General features: G+C 37.8%; 1 protein-coding gene and 1 pseudogene across 1 annotated transcript in view; one reads left to right on the top strand and one right to left on the bottom strand.

Annotated features, from left to right (window-relative positions):
- Nucleotides 1-16,729, top strand: part of AQR (aquarius intron-binding spliceosomal factor) — a 112,035-nt gene that overhangs the window by 17,425 nt on the left and 77,881 nt on the right. Inside the window, exons 5-10 of the mRNA XM_054450651.2 lie at nucleotides 4,029-4,149; nucleotides 6,774-6,914; nucleotides 9,101-9,169; nucleotides 10,185-10,285; nucleotides 12,379-12,455; nucleotides 16,570-16,634. Of these exons, the coding sequence (XP_054306626.1) occupies nucleotides 4,029-4,149; nucleotides 6,774-6,914; nucleotides 9,101-9,169; nucleotides 10,185-10,285; nucleotides 12,379-12,455; nucleotides 16,570-16,634 (574 nt within the window). The remainder of the gene's footprint in view (nucleotides 1-4,028; nucleotides 4,150-6,773; nucleotides 6,915-9,100; nucleotides 9,170-10,184; nucleotides 10,286-12,378; nucleotides 12,456-16,569; nucleotides 16,635-16,729) is intronic.
- LOC129013925 (large ribosomal subunit protein eL42-like) lies at nucleotides 7,770-8,115 on the bottom strand (annotated as a pseudogene).

The following is a 16,729-nucleotide window of genomic DNA, read 5'->3' as shown; positions in this document are numbered from 1 at the left end:
CAACCAGATCTAGCCAGTATGCTGAAAATAAAAGCCAGGATTGTTGTTGATGATAGTTACATTGACCATTTCTCAAACAGAACACTAGTTTTGTGCTCACCACAGTGTTAAGCATTTTACATACAGAGTACTCACAACAATCCTGTGAAGTAAGTACTATCCTCTGTATTTACTGGAAACAGAAGCTGAGATCATAGAGGTTAAATACTTTGCTCTAAGTAATTGGCAGAGCTGGGATACCAATGTCTGATGCCAAAGCTCATGGTTTTCCACTTCTCTACACCTCCTTGACATCTGGTTTACATCAGAGGTCAGGGCCTCTGTGTTAATAATTGTTACTCCTACATACAAGATTTGATCCTTACAAAAAAAATGACATGAAGTAGATGGTCTTATCGTTTTTATAGAGGGAAATTGAAATTTATTATTATGAATTAACTAGTAAGTTGAGTGCCTCCTGTATCCTAAGGACTGTATTATTATTAAATGATCTTATTTAATCCTCACAACAACGCCAGTAAGATCTTCCTTATTTTGTAGGGGAGAAAACTGAGGCTAGAAACTGGACCCATCTGGCCCTGAGATAAATATGCTCTTTCCATCATATTGTGCCTCCTTTCAAGAAGACAGATTAAAATCAAGAGGCTACCAATATGCAATTAGAATTAACCAGAATTCTAGAGTCCAGAAGCCAAGAGAATTGCAGGAACTGAAGGAGAAAGCAACAAAACAGATCGAAAGCATCAATGACAGTGAAATTTTTTTTTTTTTTTTAGACAGTCTCACTCTGTTGCTAGGCTGGAGTGCAGTGGCACGATCTCGGCTCACTGCAACCTCCACTTCCCAGGTAGAAGTGATTCTCCTGCCTCAGCCTCCTGAGTACCTGGGATTACAGGTGTGCGCCATCATGCCTGGCTAATTTTTGTATTTTTAGTAGAGACAGGGTTTCACCATGTTGGCCAGGATGTTCTCGATTTCTTGACCTTGTGATTGCCTGCCTCAGCTTCCTAAAGTGCTGGGATTACAGGCGTGAGCCACCGCACCCAGCTGACAGTGAAAAATTTTTAATAGCTGAAAAAGTCGGTTGTTACCTTTCAGGAACTCTTATTTAATTTTATGTGACAATATTGTTTTCCCTCGGCCAACTTCCAAACATAACCAGTCTAAAGTTTGTTGTAGAGAGTAATTGATGGTTTCTTGCTAAAGTGGAAAGTAAGATGGCATGGAGAAGGTAGCTGGATATAGGAAAGTGAACTGAGAAAAGGGTTTCCGTGGATGAAAATCATTAGAGGAAGGCATTATTTTATATCAGTATTGTATAGAATTTGCTGCAGTTGCTGAAATAGGATCAGGAAGTTATTGAACAAATCCTTAAGTTTGAAGAAAAGAGATGTAGTTTGGAGTCAGCACCATACCTGTGTAATCAGGCAAATCATTGACTCTCATTACCTCAGTTTTCTCATCTAAGAGGTTTTAAGATAGGTTTGGAATTTGCTGTGTAGTCAGATAACACCCAAGATAAGACTTTACTCTTAAAAACTGTGGCAAGCCAGTGACATCTGTGGGACATCTGGCAGAAACAGTTATAAAGATGCTCTGGAAGCATATGTATTCCAACTATATTGCAGAAAACTCTATAAATAAAACCTTGGTAAAGGTGAGTTTATACTCCCAAATTACAGAGCACATTAGGGTAATATTCTCTACTGTAAGCAAGAGTGAACAGCAGAGAACAAATATTTTCCCCCTGCCCCCACCACCAAGAACTTCAGATAATTAAATAATTGATACATACTGTCATTATGTTTAAAATTATTATTGGCATAAGAGAAGAAATATAATATGTGAGAAAGAAACAAGACACTAAAAATGGATAGACTTGGTGGAGGGAAATGGAGATAAAAAATCATTGAAATTTAAAAACTCAATTAGCAAAATAAATAACATGTTAGACGCAGCTAAAGAAGGAATTAATGAACTAGAAAATAGATCTGAGGGAATGAACTAGAAAATAGATCTGAGGGAATTAACTAGAAAATAGCAAAGAGGGCTGGGAGTGGTGGCTTATACCTGTCATCGGAGCACTTTGGGAGGCCAAGGCGGGTGGATCACAAGGTCAAGAGATCGAGACCATCCTGGCCAACATGGTGAAACCCTGTCTCTCCTAAAAATACAAAAATTAGTGGGCGTGGTGGCACATGCCTGTAATCTCAGCTACTCAGGAGGCTGAGGCAGGAGAATTGCTTGAACCCAGGAGGCAGAGGTTGCAGTGAGCCAGGATTATGCCACTGCACTCCAGCCTGGCAACAGAGTGAGACTCCGTCTCAAAAAAAAAAAAAAAAGGAAAATAGCAAAGAGAAGTAAAAATGAAAAATACAAAAGGAAAATAAGATATGTGGAGGCTAGAATGAGGAGGCTTAGTAGGAGTTTCAGAAGATTTTTTTTTTTTTTAAGTTTTGGAGATGGGGTCTCACTCTGTTGCCCACGTTGGAGTACAGTGGCACAATCATGGCTCACTACAACCTCAACCCCCTAGGCTCAAGTGATCCTCCTACCTCAGCCTCCTGAGTAGTTGGGACCACAGGTGTGCACCATCACACCTGGCTAGTGGCTTTTTTTTTTTTTTTTTAATAGAGATAAGGTCTCACTATGTTGCCCAGGCTGGTCTCAAACTCCTGGGCTCAAGCAGTCCACCCAATTTGACCTCCCAAAGTACTGGGATTACAGGTGTCAGCCACCACACCTGGCCTTATTTTGTTTTAGAACTGGTATTTGTCAGGTATTTTTGGGTTTTCCTTTTTTTTTTTTTTTTTGAGACGGAGTCTCACTGTTGCTAGGCTGTAGTGCAGTGGCGCGATCTCGGCTCACTGCAATCTCCGCCTCCCGGGTTCAAGTGATTCTCCTGCCTCAGCCTCCTGAGTAGCTGGGACTATAGGCACGTGCCACCATGCCCAGTTAATTTTTGTATTTTTAGTAGAGATGGGGTTTCACCATGTTGGCCAGGATGGTCTTGATCTCTTGACCTCATGATCTGCCTGCCTCGGCCTCCGAAAGTGCTGGGATTGCAGGCGTGAGCCACTGTGCCTGGCCAACTTTTACTTTAAGAAGAGCCTTAAAGTTAAAGGCCCAGTGCAGTGGCTCACGCCTGTAATCCCAGCACTTTGGGAGGCTGAGGTGGGTGGATCACCTGAGGTCGGGAGTTCAAGACCAGCCTGACCAACATGGAGAAACCTGGTCTCTACTAAAAATACAAAAAATTAGCTGGGCGTGGTAGCGCATTCTTGTAATCCCAGCTATTCAGGAGGCAGAGGCAGGAGAATCGCTTGAACCTGGGAGGTGGAGGTTGCTGTGAGCCGAGATCACGCCATTGCACCCCAGTCTGGGCCACAAGAGCAAAACTCTGTCTCAAAAAAACAAAAAAAAAGCCTTAAGTAAGGGAATATCCAGTGGTTTGGTGGTGATAATTATGTATGTTGGCAACGTTTGATACCTTTTTATTTGAATTTATAAGACTGTCATTCTCCAAAGCTGTATTTTCTATATATAAATTTGTAGCTGGTAGCAGTGACCTAGACTGCAGGTAAATTTGTGGAGGATTCCAAGTTTTCTTTTGTTTTTTTGAGACAGAGTCTAGCTCTGTTGGCCAGGCTGGAGTGTAGTGGCGCAATCTCAGCTCACTGCATCCTCTTCTTCCCGGGTTCAAGTGATTCTCCTGCTTCAGCCCCCTGAGTAGCTGGGATTACAGGCATGTGCCACCATACCTAGCTAATTTTTGTATTTTTAGTAGAGATGGGGTTTCACCATATCACAACTCCTGACCTCAACTCAGGAATTGACCTCCACCCGCCTCGGCCTCCCAAAGTGCTGGGATTACAGGCATGAGCTACCACACCCAGCCAAGGATTCCAAGTTATAAATAGAGATTTCCAAAATATTTTCAGAAAGTTGTAAATAATTATGCTTTTATGGGTGAGTTGTGCATTACAGTGAGTGGTGGTAACTAATGAAGTATTCTATGCTTTTTACAGCCAGTATCTTGAAAATTATCTCTGGATGAATTATTCTCCTGAGGTATCCAGCAAGGCCTATTTAATGTCAATCTGCTGTATGGTGAATGAGAAGTTTAGAGAAAATGTGCCTGCATGGGAGGTAACTGATTTAAATTACTTCATAGCTTTCATGCTGACCCACATAAGCCATTACAAAGTGGCAGAACTTTTACTGATAGTGGTGCTTTTAGAGCAGAACTTTACCCAGTAATAAAGCAAATATTGAGAAAAAGAATGGGTATGTGAAAGATATGTTTTCTTTTGGTTTCAATACTTTCTTCAAATGATTTAATAATTTACTATGAATTGAAAATTTATGAATGTGAGTTATTTTTCTGCTTTGTATTTGAAACAAAGAATGGTATATGTTATAACAACTTACATCAGAAGCTGGCAAAATGGAAATTATATTAATAAGTACAAATAGGCTGAGTGCTGTCACTCATGCCTGTAATCCTGCACTTGGAAAGCTGAAGTGGGAGGATTGCTTGAAGCCAGGAGTTCAAGACCAGCCTGGGCAACAAAGCAAAAACTTGTTTCTTTAAAAAAAAAAAAAATTAGCCAGGCATGGTGGCATGAGTCTGTAGTCCCAGCTACTTGGGAGATTGAGGCAAGAGGACCACTTGAGCCCAGGAGTTCGAGGCTGCAATGAACTATGATTGCACCATAACACTCCAGCCTGGGTAACAGAGCGAGGCCTGTCTCTAAGAAGAAGAAAAAAAAGCTCAAGTATATAATGTTCAAATGAGATATTTTTCAGTGTCTTTTTTCACAAGAGGGAGTTTATATTTGTAGTTTTACATGAATAAAAAAAGTTACCAAAGTCAAGACAGATGCTTACATTATAATTTCAATGTTCTTTTGGTTTTTTTTTTGAGACTGAATTTCGCTCTTGTCATCCAGGCTGGAGTGCAAATGGCGTGATCTCAGCTCACTGCAACCTCTGCCTCCCAGGTTCCAGCAATTCTCCTGCCTCTGCCTCCCAAGAAGCTGGGATTACAGGTGCCCGCCACCATGCCCAGCTAATTGTTGTATTTTTAGTAGAGACGGGGTTTCACCATATTGGCGAGGCTGGTCTCAAACTCCTGACCTTAGGTGATCCACCCGCCTTGGCCTCCCAAAGTGCTGGGATTACAGGCATGAGTCACTGTGCCTGGCCTGTTCTTTTTGTCCTTGATTTGGGATCTATTTTTCCTTTTAGAAATTTCTAATGCACTGATGTTTCCTTTTTTTGCTGGTGCAATAGAAGCTTGATCAGTAGGGATCCAAAATCTTTGTTTTCTTTGCCCGCCATATAATGGTCACTTCATCAAGAGTTTCTTCTCTTCCAGTCAGACTTTTTTAAATGAAAAAAAGGAATGGATGCCTGTCATCTGTTTTGAGTAAATGGTCTCCAAAGTGAAAAGGTGATAGAGTCTTTAAGATAAAACCATGGACACTTATCTCAAATATTCATTAAATGACTACCATCTCAGGGCACATTAGAGCTCAGGATAAACTATGGGTTTTTTGTCGCTATCAAGAGAGCCTAGGGGTTTCTTCAAGTTGCTTCAAGGTATTATAGAAATATAGAAAGGAAGAAGGAAAATTTTTTGAGCCAGGGAATAACCCGGTCAGTTTGCCTGTTATGAAGATCACTTTGGTGATTAGGCCTTGAAATAGAGAAATGATAATACAGATTTAGAGGATATACAGAGATGTAGAAGGTATAATTGATTGAATTTGATAATCAGTTGAAGTAGCATTAGGAAAGGGTGTTATTTTTAATAACCTTCCAGGCTTGGGCAAATGAATATAATATATGATGATACCATTTACCAAGATAGGTAATAGAGAGTGAGGAATAATTTGGAGGATACAAAACTGTTGAATTGAATTTGGACATATTCAGTTTAAATTGCCTTTGGAATATCTAGATTAAGTCATCTAGTAGAGGAATCTAAGGTTTGAGAGCTCAGAAGGGAAATCTGGACTGCAGATGTATATTTGGAATCATTGGTATTTAGTGGTTGAAGTAATAGGGGGAGAAGAATGAGGCTAGAACCCTAGGAATATTGTGGTTTAGATAACAGACAAAAGAAGAAGAGCCTTCAATATGGTGAAAAGGAGTTGAGGGTTAATAAGGGTCCATAGGACTTGACAGCCATACTGCTTCCGGAGAGCTTGTCTTATTAGAGAAGTGAATGAAAACAACTAGTGTAGACCACACGCTTGGAGCACTTGTCTGTGGCAGTAACTAGAAACAGAGGTAGGTCAAAGAGGCTTGAATATATTTACATTTTTTTACAAGTTAAGAGTAAACAGCTAATATAAAGCAGGAGGGGCTGTCCTTGAGATTAATTACAGTGTGAAAACTACAATTTTTGCTAAAGATGTAGTTTCTTTTGTTTAAATCAGAGAAATTAAAACACTTCAGATCCTTAATAAGAAAACAAAGCCTAAGCTAAATACAGGCATAATCCACAGAGGAAAAACTAAAGAAATTAAAGCCATTATTTTATTAGCTAAAGGTTTCTGCAGCTCTCTCATAGTCCTGTCAGAAACCTGTATTTGACTTGCCATTAATTGTAAGTAAGCACGTGATGCTTCTTTTATAGATATACAAATAACCCTTTTGTAATTATTTGGTTTTTTTAATAGACTGCTAAAAAGCCTACTAGGGCTTCTTTAAAGCTTAAGTGAGCAAGTGAATACAAAATGAATTTTTATTCTGTTTCTTTTCAGATTTTTAAGAAGAAGCCAGACCACTTCCCATTCTTTTTTAAACACATCTTGAAGGCGGCATTAGCTGAAACTGATGGTGAATTTTCACTTCATGAACAGACAGTCTTACTACTTTTTCTTGATCATTGCTTCAATAGTTTGGTACTTTTACTTTATATTTTGGGGTAATTTTCAAGTTTTCTTGTTCTTTTAGGTTGAGTTTAGATGAAATTACCTCTGTAGCCAGCTTTTCATCCATAATAGTGGGGAATAAGGATAATGCTAAAAGCTTGATTTCAGCCACTTATCAGTAAAACCATTTTATAAGTCTTTAAGATAAGATATGTTTTTATGTGTTCACTTTTTAATAGATTTGAACTTGATACTTAATTTTTTCTATCTAGACTCTTAAGAAAAATGATTATAAGAACTGAAACTCCAAAGGGAGAGCACAAAAATGAGAAACAGCAAGGAGACTGGTTAATATGGAATTGGAGTAATGAGATCTGTGCCACAAACTGCATATACATACAGGAATGTAGTTTCATTACTTTTCATCATGCCTCATGCATAGGCTGGTTAGTCAGCAGGAAAGTTGTATTTTGAATTGACTGATAAAGGCCAAGTGTATATGATCTTTGAAAATGTCTTGTGTGTGATACATTTTCATCCTTCATAAGATTATCTTCTAAAAAATTAAATATTTTCAGTAATATTTTATTTGAGCTTTCCTATGTGGTTAGCTGATAAATACACATTTATTTAGTGCCTCTGAATTGATAATTCACTTACACCCATGCGGGAGAATGCATGGAGTTCTTTCTTATTCTGAAGACTGAGTGTTAATAGATGGATGGTTATTACCTGTTTCCATGTACTGTCTCACATGGATCTTTTAAAGGCATAAAAAAAGATTTATGATGTCTGCACTGGATACCACTGTTATCTCTTTAACATTTATTTTATTTATTTATTTATTTTCTTTTGAACATAAACTCAAGATTTTATTGTCTTCATAATAAAAGATGACACTTAGAACTGGATCACTTGGCCCTTTCTCTTATCTCCTCCCAGTTCAAAATGCTTGCATCTTTTAATAGCCAGCATTCTCTTAGATCTACAGTTGGGCTCAGTGCACTCAAGCCTTAGCACAATCTTCTTTGTAGTTTTAGCCTTTTTCCGGAAAATCGGCTTAGTTTGCCCACCATAGCCACTCTGCTTCTGTCATAACGCCGCTTTCCCTGGGCATACAGAGAATCCTTGCCCTTCTTGTACTGTGTCACTTTATGGGGTTGGTGCTTGCCACACTTCTTACAGAAAGTCCGATGGGTTTTAGGGACGTTAACCATGCTTGCATGAGCGTTATTAGCACGGAAAGCCTCTTTAACATTGATTAAACTAAACAGAACAAATAGAAATATAAATAGATGTGTGTTTTTAATCAGAAACTAAACAGAAACAAGATTTTATTAGTATTAGTAATTTGGTGATAGTTTTAACCAACTTACCAAACTAGTTTATTATTGAAATGCTTTATCTTTTAAAATATGCAGTCAATTCCTATTTGAGGTAGTTATGTTTATTTTATAAAGTAGCTATGAACACTGAATGAGCTAATACTGAACCATTACTTCTTGGGTAAATACAGGGTTAGGTTCCTGCAAGCCTTGGTCATGACATTTTACAAACTATCAATACATAGCCTTATTTTATGAGTGTTTCTATTTAAAGACAGCTTATTTATTGTATATTGTTGATTCATTAACCATGAACTCACTGCCAACAGCACTGTAATTATGCCTGAACGAAGCTTATCTAACATACGTATTTACTCTGTAAGACATATCACAGCCTTCTTGCACCCATGAATATCAGACAGCACTTCAGCCTTGGGCTTGTTGCCATTTTAAACAGCAAAATCATCAAAAAGCACAAACATGCCAAAAAAAATAGTACTCGATAGACCACAAAAAGGATACTTGTTTCTTATAGTATGAGAGCTGAGAATGAAGCAGAGCGTCAGCTCAGTCTCACCTGAGAATGTGCACATCAGGCAACTCAGATTTTTGTTTGGGCCATCTGGATGACTGTGAAAGCACATGGGGTGTTGATTTTGGGGTTACAAATACATTTTTGTTAGTATATGAATTTGCAAATACAAAATCTGTAAATAATAAGGATGGAGACTTTTTTAAAGCATCGAACTTCTTAATATTAAAATATTAATTTGAACATATTTGTGGCATGTTTTCCCTCCAGGACTTAAAAAGGCAGTATACTTCTTATGTAAAGACTTAGGTAGAAATGCTTGTATGTTTATAAACTTGTTTTCTTCATGCCCTAAACAGGAGGTAGACTTGATACGAAGTCAAGTACAGCAGCTTATCTCCCTCCCAATGTGGATGGGCTTACAGCCGGTAAGTCTCTAATTTCAGAGTCTTATGAATGTATGTGTTATAAGTAGAACATGTGGTTTTAGAGTCTATAGCCTTAATCTGGATATACAACTGGTAGCTAAATACCCCTTTTCTTAGAAAAGCCACTTTGCATTAACTTTTCATAGATATAGTTTTTATTTTAAAGTTTTTATGTGCATTCGATGTTTAACTTAATTTTAGTAATATAAAATGAATAAGGTAGTATCTATTGAGCTTATAGAGAAAGGGGGTTAATTTAGCAAAGTATTGATGAGACTAAATGTAGACTTAAATTTTTTTTTTCCTTGATTAGAGTATATATATAGCTGTAGGAGAAGATCTGGATCATACCTGATATTAATGACTTCCATTTTTCCATAAAGTCTTTATTAGGTAATATGTGCAGGTACCAAAGCCAAATTAATACATCTTAGGTAGTTTAGTTAAAACTATCAGATTTCAGTGTAATGCTTTATTCAGAATTTCATTTCCTGCACATGGGTGTTTCTGCATATACTCAGATATGCAGACTCATTCATAAGCACCAGTTGATGGGGATGAAAACATAAGGCACGTATAAATAATTAATACTAAGTTAAAAAGTGGCAAGTGCCGTAAGAGAGAATATGCTGATGTGGACATTTCCTTATTTACTTGTGATTGCTGTTTTTTGTGTATTGTTTCAGACTCATATTTTTCAAACCTCAGTGATTATGCGAAGTGTTGATGCATGTATTTTTCAGACTTAGCTCTAAGTTTTGAAATAAAAAAATTAATTGATTATTGAGCGTACAATCTTGATTTGTATTTTTATTAAGAAGAGCTAGAGTTGAATAATTTTTAAAAATATCGTTATTCACTTCTTAATTTTCAGGGTTTGTCATGTTATTTTCAGGTTTTATCGAATTGCTCTATTTTGTACTCATATATTAGAAAACTAGCAAATAGTTGATCTAATCTTTATCCTTGTAAACTTTGAGGTTACTGGTAACTTAATAACACATCTCTTCTTCAGGCACGATTGGAATTAGAATTAAAAAAGACACCTAAGCTAAGAAAATTCTGGAACTTGATTAAAAAGAATGATGAAAAGATGGATCCAGAAGCAAGAGAACAGTATGTTGGCAGAGCTTCATTTCATGTTGGCTTATTATGCTGGATTGTGGACCTTAGATGATGTTGACTGGTTTGTTGTTTCCCTTTATATAGTGCTGAGCACAAATAAATTATTATAATAAGTGCTTTTACCTAGACTGTCATTAAGAATATTTTTCACAGAGATCTAAAGCAGAAGCCAGAGCATCATGCTTTTCTTCTTTTCCTTCTTTCTGTGCTGCTAAGTATATATAGTTGACCCACTGTTTTTCTCCCTGCCTATTGTCCGTGTCCCTCATGGATGGTTCTCAATTTTCTGCACTATCTTCAGGCTATTAATATAACTTTTCTTTCTTTTTCTTACTCCTTCACTCTTTTTTTATTTTTTTGAGATGGAGTTTCGCTCTGGTTGCCCAGGCTGGAGTGCAATAGTGCGACCGTGGCTCACCGCAACCTCCACCTCCCGGATTCAAGCGATTTCTCTTGCCACAGCCTCTGAGTAGCGGGGATTACAGGCATGCGCCACCACGCCCGGCTAATTTTGTATTTTTAGTAGAGACGGGGTTTCTCCATGTTTGTCAGGCTGGTCTCGAACTCCCGACCTCAGGTGATCCTCCTGCCTCGGCCTCCTAAAGTGCTGAGATTACAGGCATGAGCCACCGCGCCCAGCCTAACTCTAAACTTCTTACAAGGCTTTCAGAAGCTTGCAGCTGTTTCTTGTGACTCTTGCAAATCACTGGACTACTCTAGTCATCGTTTCTTTAGCATTTCTTTCCTAAGTCCCTTTCCTCTTCACTACACTTAATTGAATATTAACCATATAAACACTCTTCCAGACCAACTACTTTAGATCATAGTGCTTTCATCTGAACTCCTAGACCACATGCTCTACGATTTTTTTTGAAACACCAGCTGTTTATGTAATGATTGGGATATGTATAGTAGTTGAGGACGTAGGTTCTACAATCAGACTTAGCTAGATTCCACACTCAATTGCTGTATGACTTTGGGCAAGTTACTTCACCTCTAAGCCTCATTGTGAAATCTGGACAATAGTACCCATTTCCGAGGACTGTTATCAATATTAAATAAGATGTGAAGTGTTTAGCATAGCTCAGATCCTGGCAAAATGCGTGCTTAATTAATGTAAGGCAGTTTTATTAATCGCATACTGGCATGTATTACTCATTGTGTTTATAATATATGACTTGTTATTGCAAGTAGATTTTAGCCATTCCCCTTCTTTGTATTTCCAGCAGGACGGTTACACGCATTTACAGCTATACAATACTTGATACATGTCTGTTCATTAATGGATATATCTTAAAGTAATAATGAATAGAAAATTATTTTTTAAACATTTGATCTTTAGCTATTGTAATACTCTATTATACTTAATACTTAAACGTTAAAATATAGTATTGTTCATCTCATTTTAACTACATTAAATGTGAGATTTTTAATGGTAAGGGCAGACTATAAATGGAATTTTGAAACTTCTTTCTCCATCTGACTTGTAAATCACAAATGAAAATGTTTGGCTGGGAGCTGTGGCTCAGGCTGGGCGCCATGGCTCACGCCTGTAATCCCAGCACTTTGGGAGGCCGAGGCGGGTGGATCACAAGGTCAGGAGCTCAAGACCAGCCTGGCCAAGATGGTGGAACCCCATCTCTACTGAAAATACAAAAATTAGCCAGGCATGGTGGCAGGCGCCTGTCATCCCAGCTACTCGAGAGGCTGAGGCAAGAGAATTGCTTGAACCCAGGAGGCAGAGGTTGCAGTGAGCTGAAATCGTGCCACTGCACTCCAGCCTGGGCAACAGAGCGAGATTCCACCTCAAAAAATAAAAAAAAAAATGCTGAAAAAAGAAAACGTTCACGGTGAGAGAAGGAGGTGCTTGCTTAGGTGGCTTATTAGGTCAGTAATGTGACTCTCCTTTTCTTCATATAGCACTGTATTTACATAGAAAGAAGCTGTATATTCAAGTTATAGTCCCAGCTTCACAAAGAAATGAACAGTTGAACAGCATTGGAAAGCCGTGGTCAACATTTAAAATTTACTTTTGAAATGACTAGTTTTCAAAAATAATTGGTCAATGTTCTTTCTGATTTTAGGGCATATCAAGAGAGGAGATTTCTTTCACAACTCATCCAGAAGTTTATCTCTGTGCTGAAATCAGTCCCACTTTCCGGTAACTATCTTCTTTTTTACTCAGTGCATTTGTGAAATTATCGTATAGCTGCCCCTATGGTATTTACTCATCTCTAATCTAAAAACTGTTCTTGGAATGATTTTAAATTGTATTGGCAAAGTGTATGTCCTCTCCTTTTTAAATATATTACCAGTGTGAGTATTGGGACTGCCTTTAAGGGTTATTTTATTTTATTTTACTTATTTTTTGAGACAGAGTCTTGCTCTGTCACCCAGGCTGGAGTGCAATGGCATGATCTCGGCTCACTGCAACCTCCCCCACCAGGGTTCCAGTGATTCTCCTGCCTCAGCCTCCCAAGTAGCTGGGATTACAGGGATGCGCCACCATGCCCAATTAGTTTTGTATTTTTGGTAGAGATGGGGTTTCTCCATGTTGGCCAGGCTCGTCTCGAACTCCTGACCTCAAGTGATCCATCCACCTCAGCCTCTCAAAGTGCTGGGATTACAGGCGTGAGCCACCGCACCTGGCCTAAGGGTTATTTTAAAGGCACCAGTGTGGTTATTGAAATATTCCTTTATGTAGCAAATATTTTTATCACCTAATTACTAGATCTAGGTCCTGTCTAAGGTGCTGAGATACAGTTGTGAAGAGGAAAATTGCAGACCATATTTGCATGTTATTTATAATATGGTGCTGAATAGTGTTTTTAAGTCCTGTTGATACTGTTGGAGGAAAAAAGGAGAAATATTACTGAGATATGAGCTAAAAGACTAAATAGAAGGATTTTCCTCCATCATAGCTCCATTTATTGATTTAAAAAGTAAGTATATACTATATAGAGTATATACTATATTAAATTATAAAATATAATTAAAATATAATTGTTTAATTATTATTATTATTATTATTATTTTGAGACAGTGTCTCACTCTGTCAGCCAGGCTGGAGCGCAGTGGCACAATCTTGGCTCACTGCAACCTCCGTCTCCTGGGCTCAAGCAATTCTCCTGCCTCAGCCTCCTGAGTAGCTGGAGTTATAGGCGTGTGCCACCCCACCCAGCTAATTTTTGTATTTTTAGTAGAGACGGGGTTTTACCATGTTGGCCAGGCTGGTCTTGAACTCCTGACCTCAGGTAATCCACCTGCCTCGGCCTCCCAAAGCGCTGGGATTACAGGCGTGAGCCACCACGCTCGGCCAATTGTTTAATATTTTTAAATGGAATATAATCTAAGAACAGCTCTATAGGTATACCGTATCTATATTTTTGCATCAGAAAGTACAGCTTTTAAAAAAATACAATGGAATGAGTTATAAATGCTGACCCTCCAAGTAATATTTTAGAATTGAAAATCATAGCTACAATTCAGTGAAGAGTTGACCAATGCAGTAAATCAGTTGTATCTGATTTGGGGCTCAGTACTACTACTAGCATTAGTATAAAGAAAACGTTTTGGCCGGGTGCAGTGGCTCACGCCTGTAATCCCAGCACTTTGGGAGGCTGAGGCGGGTGGATCACGAGGTCAGGAGATCGAGACCACAGTGAAACCCCGTTTCTACTAAAAAGACAAAAAATTAGCCGGGCGCAGTGGCGGGTGCCTGTAGTCCCAGCTACTCGGGAGGCTGAGGCAGGAGAATGGTGTGAACCCAGGAGGTGGAGCTTGCAGTGAGCTGAGATCGCGCCACTGCACTCCAGCCTGGGTGACAGAACGAGACTCCGTCTCAAAAAAAAACAATAAAGAAAGAAAACGTTTTATGCTTATAATCTTAAGTCTCTTAATGTTAGTATATCTAAATCTTTCCACTAAGTGCCTTCAAACCTGGAAAGAGGACTAAGATTGGGTTTTCTTGGCACAAAGAATAACATTGAGCGCTTTGAGCTACTAATGTCTGTAGAACTAATGTCTGTAATAAAAATTGATATCTCTAACTATGGAATGTTTATCTAGGGTCATCTAGGTTTCAAAAACAAGAACATAGGGCCTGCAGTAATTTAACAGACTATAAACCACTTGCTGTTGACACTATTGTTTATATACTGTCAGAAAACAACTTTTTTTTTTTTTTTAAAGATGGAGTCTCATTTTGTCTCCCAGGCTGGAGTGCAGTGGTGCAATCTCAGCTCACTGCAACATCTGCCTCCTGGGTCCAAGTGATTCTCCTGCCTCAGCCTCCCAAGTAGCTGGTACTACAGGTGCACACCACCATGCTCGGCTAATTTTTGTATTCTTAGTAGAGATGGGGTTTCACCATGTTGGCCAGGCTGGTCTTGAACTCCTGACCTCAAGTGATCCACCCTCCTCGGCCTCCCAAAGTGCTGGGATTTCAGGTGTGAGCCACTGCGCCTGGCCAGAAAACATCATTTCTTAATCTTGAGTTTTTATCAAAATTTGTCAGCTTGCTGGCAAAGGAACTAACAGGATGATGACAGTAATTTGCCAGTTCAGAATGAGTATGAAGATAGATGGATTATGTAGTTAGGAAACAGAAGGCTAATTTTTTAAAGATTTTAAGAAGGACTGTAGTTTCCTTTTTAAAATAGGGTCATTAAAAACGGAATGCCCAGATGAGTTGTTGGAAATCTGTGTAGGATAGTCTGAGATGTTAAGATTGCTGTTAGAAGGGAAAAAAAGTTAACAGTATAGCTGAGACAAATGATAAGGATATATTTGTGTCTGAAATTGGGAAAGCAAGGTTTCTACCTCAGGCAACATGCCCAGTAGGACCAGCTATCATAAAAAAACATGCAACTTTAGTCACCAGAGCACCATTCATTATTTTCTAATTTTAAATAGGCCATTTCCAGTAATTTCTCAAGATGTAAATAAAGATACAGAATTCAGAATTTGCTCATTCTTTTAGTTTGGGAAAAAATGTTTTCCTTTGACAGTTACAAGAACAAAAGATAGCAACAAAAGGTTGGTTTGAATGGATTTAATTTAAAAATTGCTCCTTTAAATTGTTATTTTAAATAACTGTATATGTATGTCTCAGAAAACCTGGGTTCCAGTTCTGACCAACCATTCTAGCTTTACACCTTTATCAGGTCATTTTCTCTGATCATGTTTCTCTACCTGGAAAATGAAGATCTAGAATAGATGCTCTCAAAGGTCTTTTCCAGCTAATAATTTCTATACTTCTGTTATTTCAGGGTTTGGATTATGGGCATATGCTAACTGAAAAAGTTTCAGTTAACATTTCTGTATATATTAATCACAAAAGTATTCACATTTCTTGCTTTACATTAAGCTTTCTGTTTTCCTGTACACTACAAATAAATAAATGGATTTTTATGTAAGCATTTGTAGGATGCCTTCTATAGGTCTAGCACTGGGTGTTAGTCACTGCTGCAAGTCTTTAAACTAAGTAGCAACAGGAAACCTAAAATTATCTTTGTTTTAATTGAAACCAACTTGACAGGATGGTTTTAGTTGGTAAAATGGTAGACCATTTCCTGGCATTAGAAAAAAAGCTTGTACTCTGAAAATATTTCATGCCCCAAGGTTGTAATTATTTAAAAACAAAAATAAATGTTTGTAAAAATAGTATATTATGCTCATAAATAGTATGTAATAAGCTAGTGATTTAAAAGGTATTTGTATTGTTCTTTGTGTCATTGGCATTCTAATGTTAAAGTAATACATGTACAGTGGAAAAAAATCATAAAAATTACCTCTCTAATTAGTTTTCAGTGCACTTTAAAGGTATGTGTGTGTACATATACGTATGTGTGTGTGTTTATACATACGAGAAAACTCTCAGAAGTTTAGAATGTAAAGACAATAAGAAAGTGGAGCAAAAACTGATATAAAACTGCCTTCTAGTTTTTGTATCTCTAAGTTTTTTCAAAATCTAATTTAATACAGATTTTTAAAGGTTAATACTTTTAAAATATCTTTGCAAACCTGATTTTTAAAATGTGCTTCTGACCCAAGCTAGATTTTTTAGTTTCTCATATTTGTAGAGCTAAGTATCAGGGTAAGGCCTTCCTTAAAAAAATATATATGTGAGATCCTCATTCTAAATCATAGTCCAATTCTGATGAATAAAAGACAAATGACTTTATTTAAGTTATTAAATAACTGCCAGTTTTGAGAAACAGCATGCAAAATGGCCTAGTAAGAAAATTCCATCATGCTTTCTCTCTTATGTCTAGAACCAGTCACTATGGACAAAGTTCATTACTGTGAAAGATTCATTGAACTTATGATTGATCTAGAGGTAAGAAATCTACAGTGACTTTTTTGTTATATAATCATTAGGGGGTCTAAGATTAAGCATATGACTATATATGAAGTATTTTTTTCTTTTCCTTT

Source organism: Pongo pygmaeus, chromosome 16 (genome assembly GCF_028885625.2).
Source record: "Pongo pygmaeus isolate AG05252 chromosome 16, NHGRI_mPonPyg2-v2.0_pri, whole genome shotgun sequence".
Lineage (NCBI taxonomy): Eukaryota > Metazoa > Chordata > Mammalia > Primates > Hominidae > Pongo > Pongo pygmaeus.
Note: the sequence above shows the minus strand (reverse complement) of the source record. Positions and strands in the feature narration are given on the sequence as shown.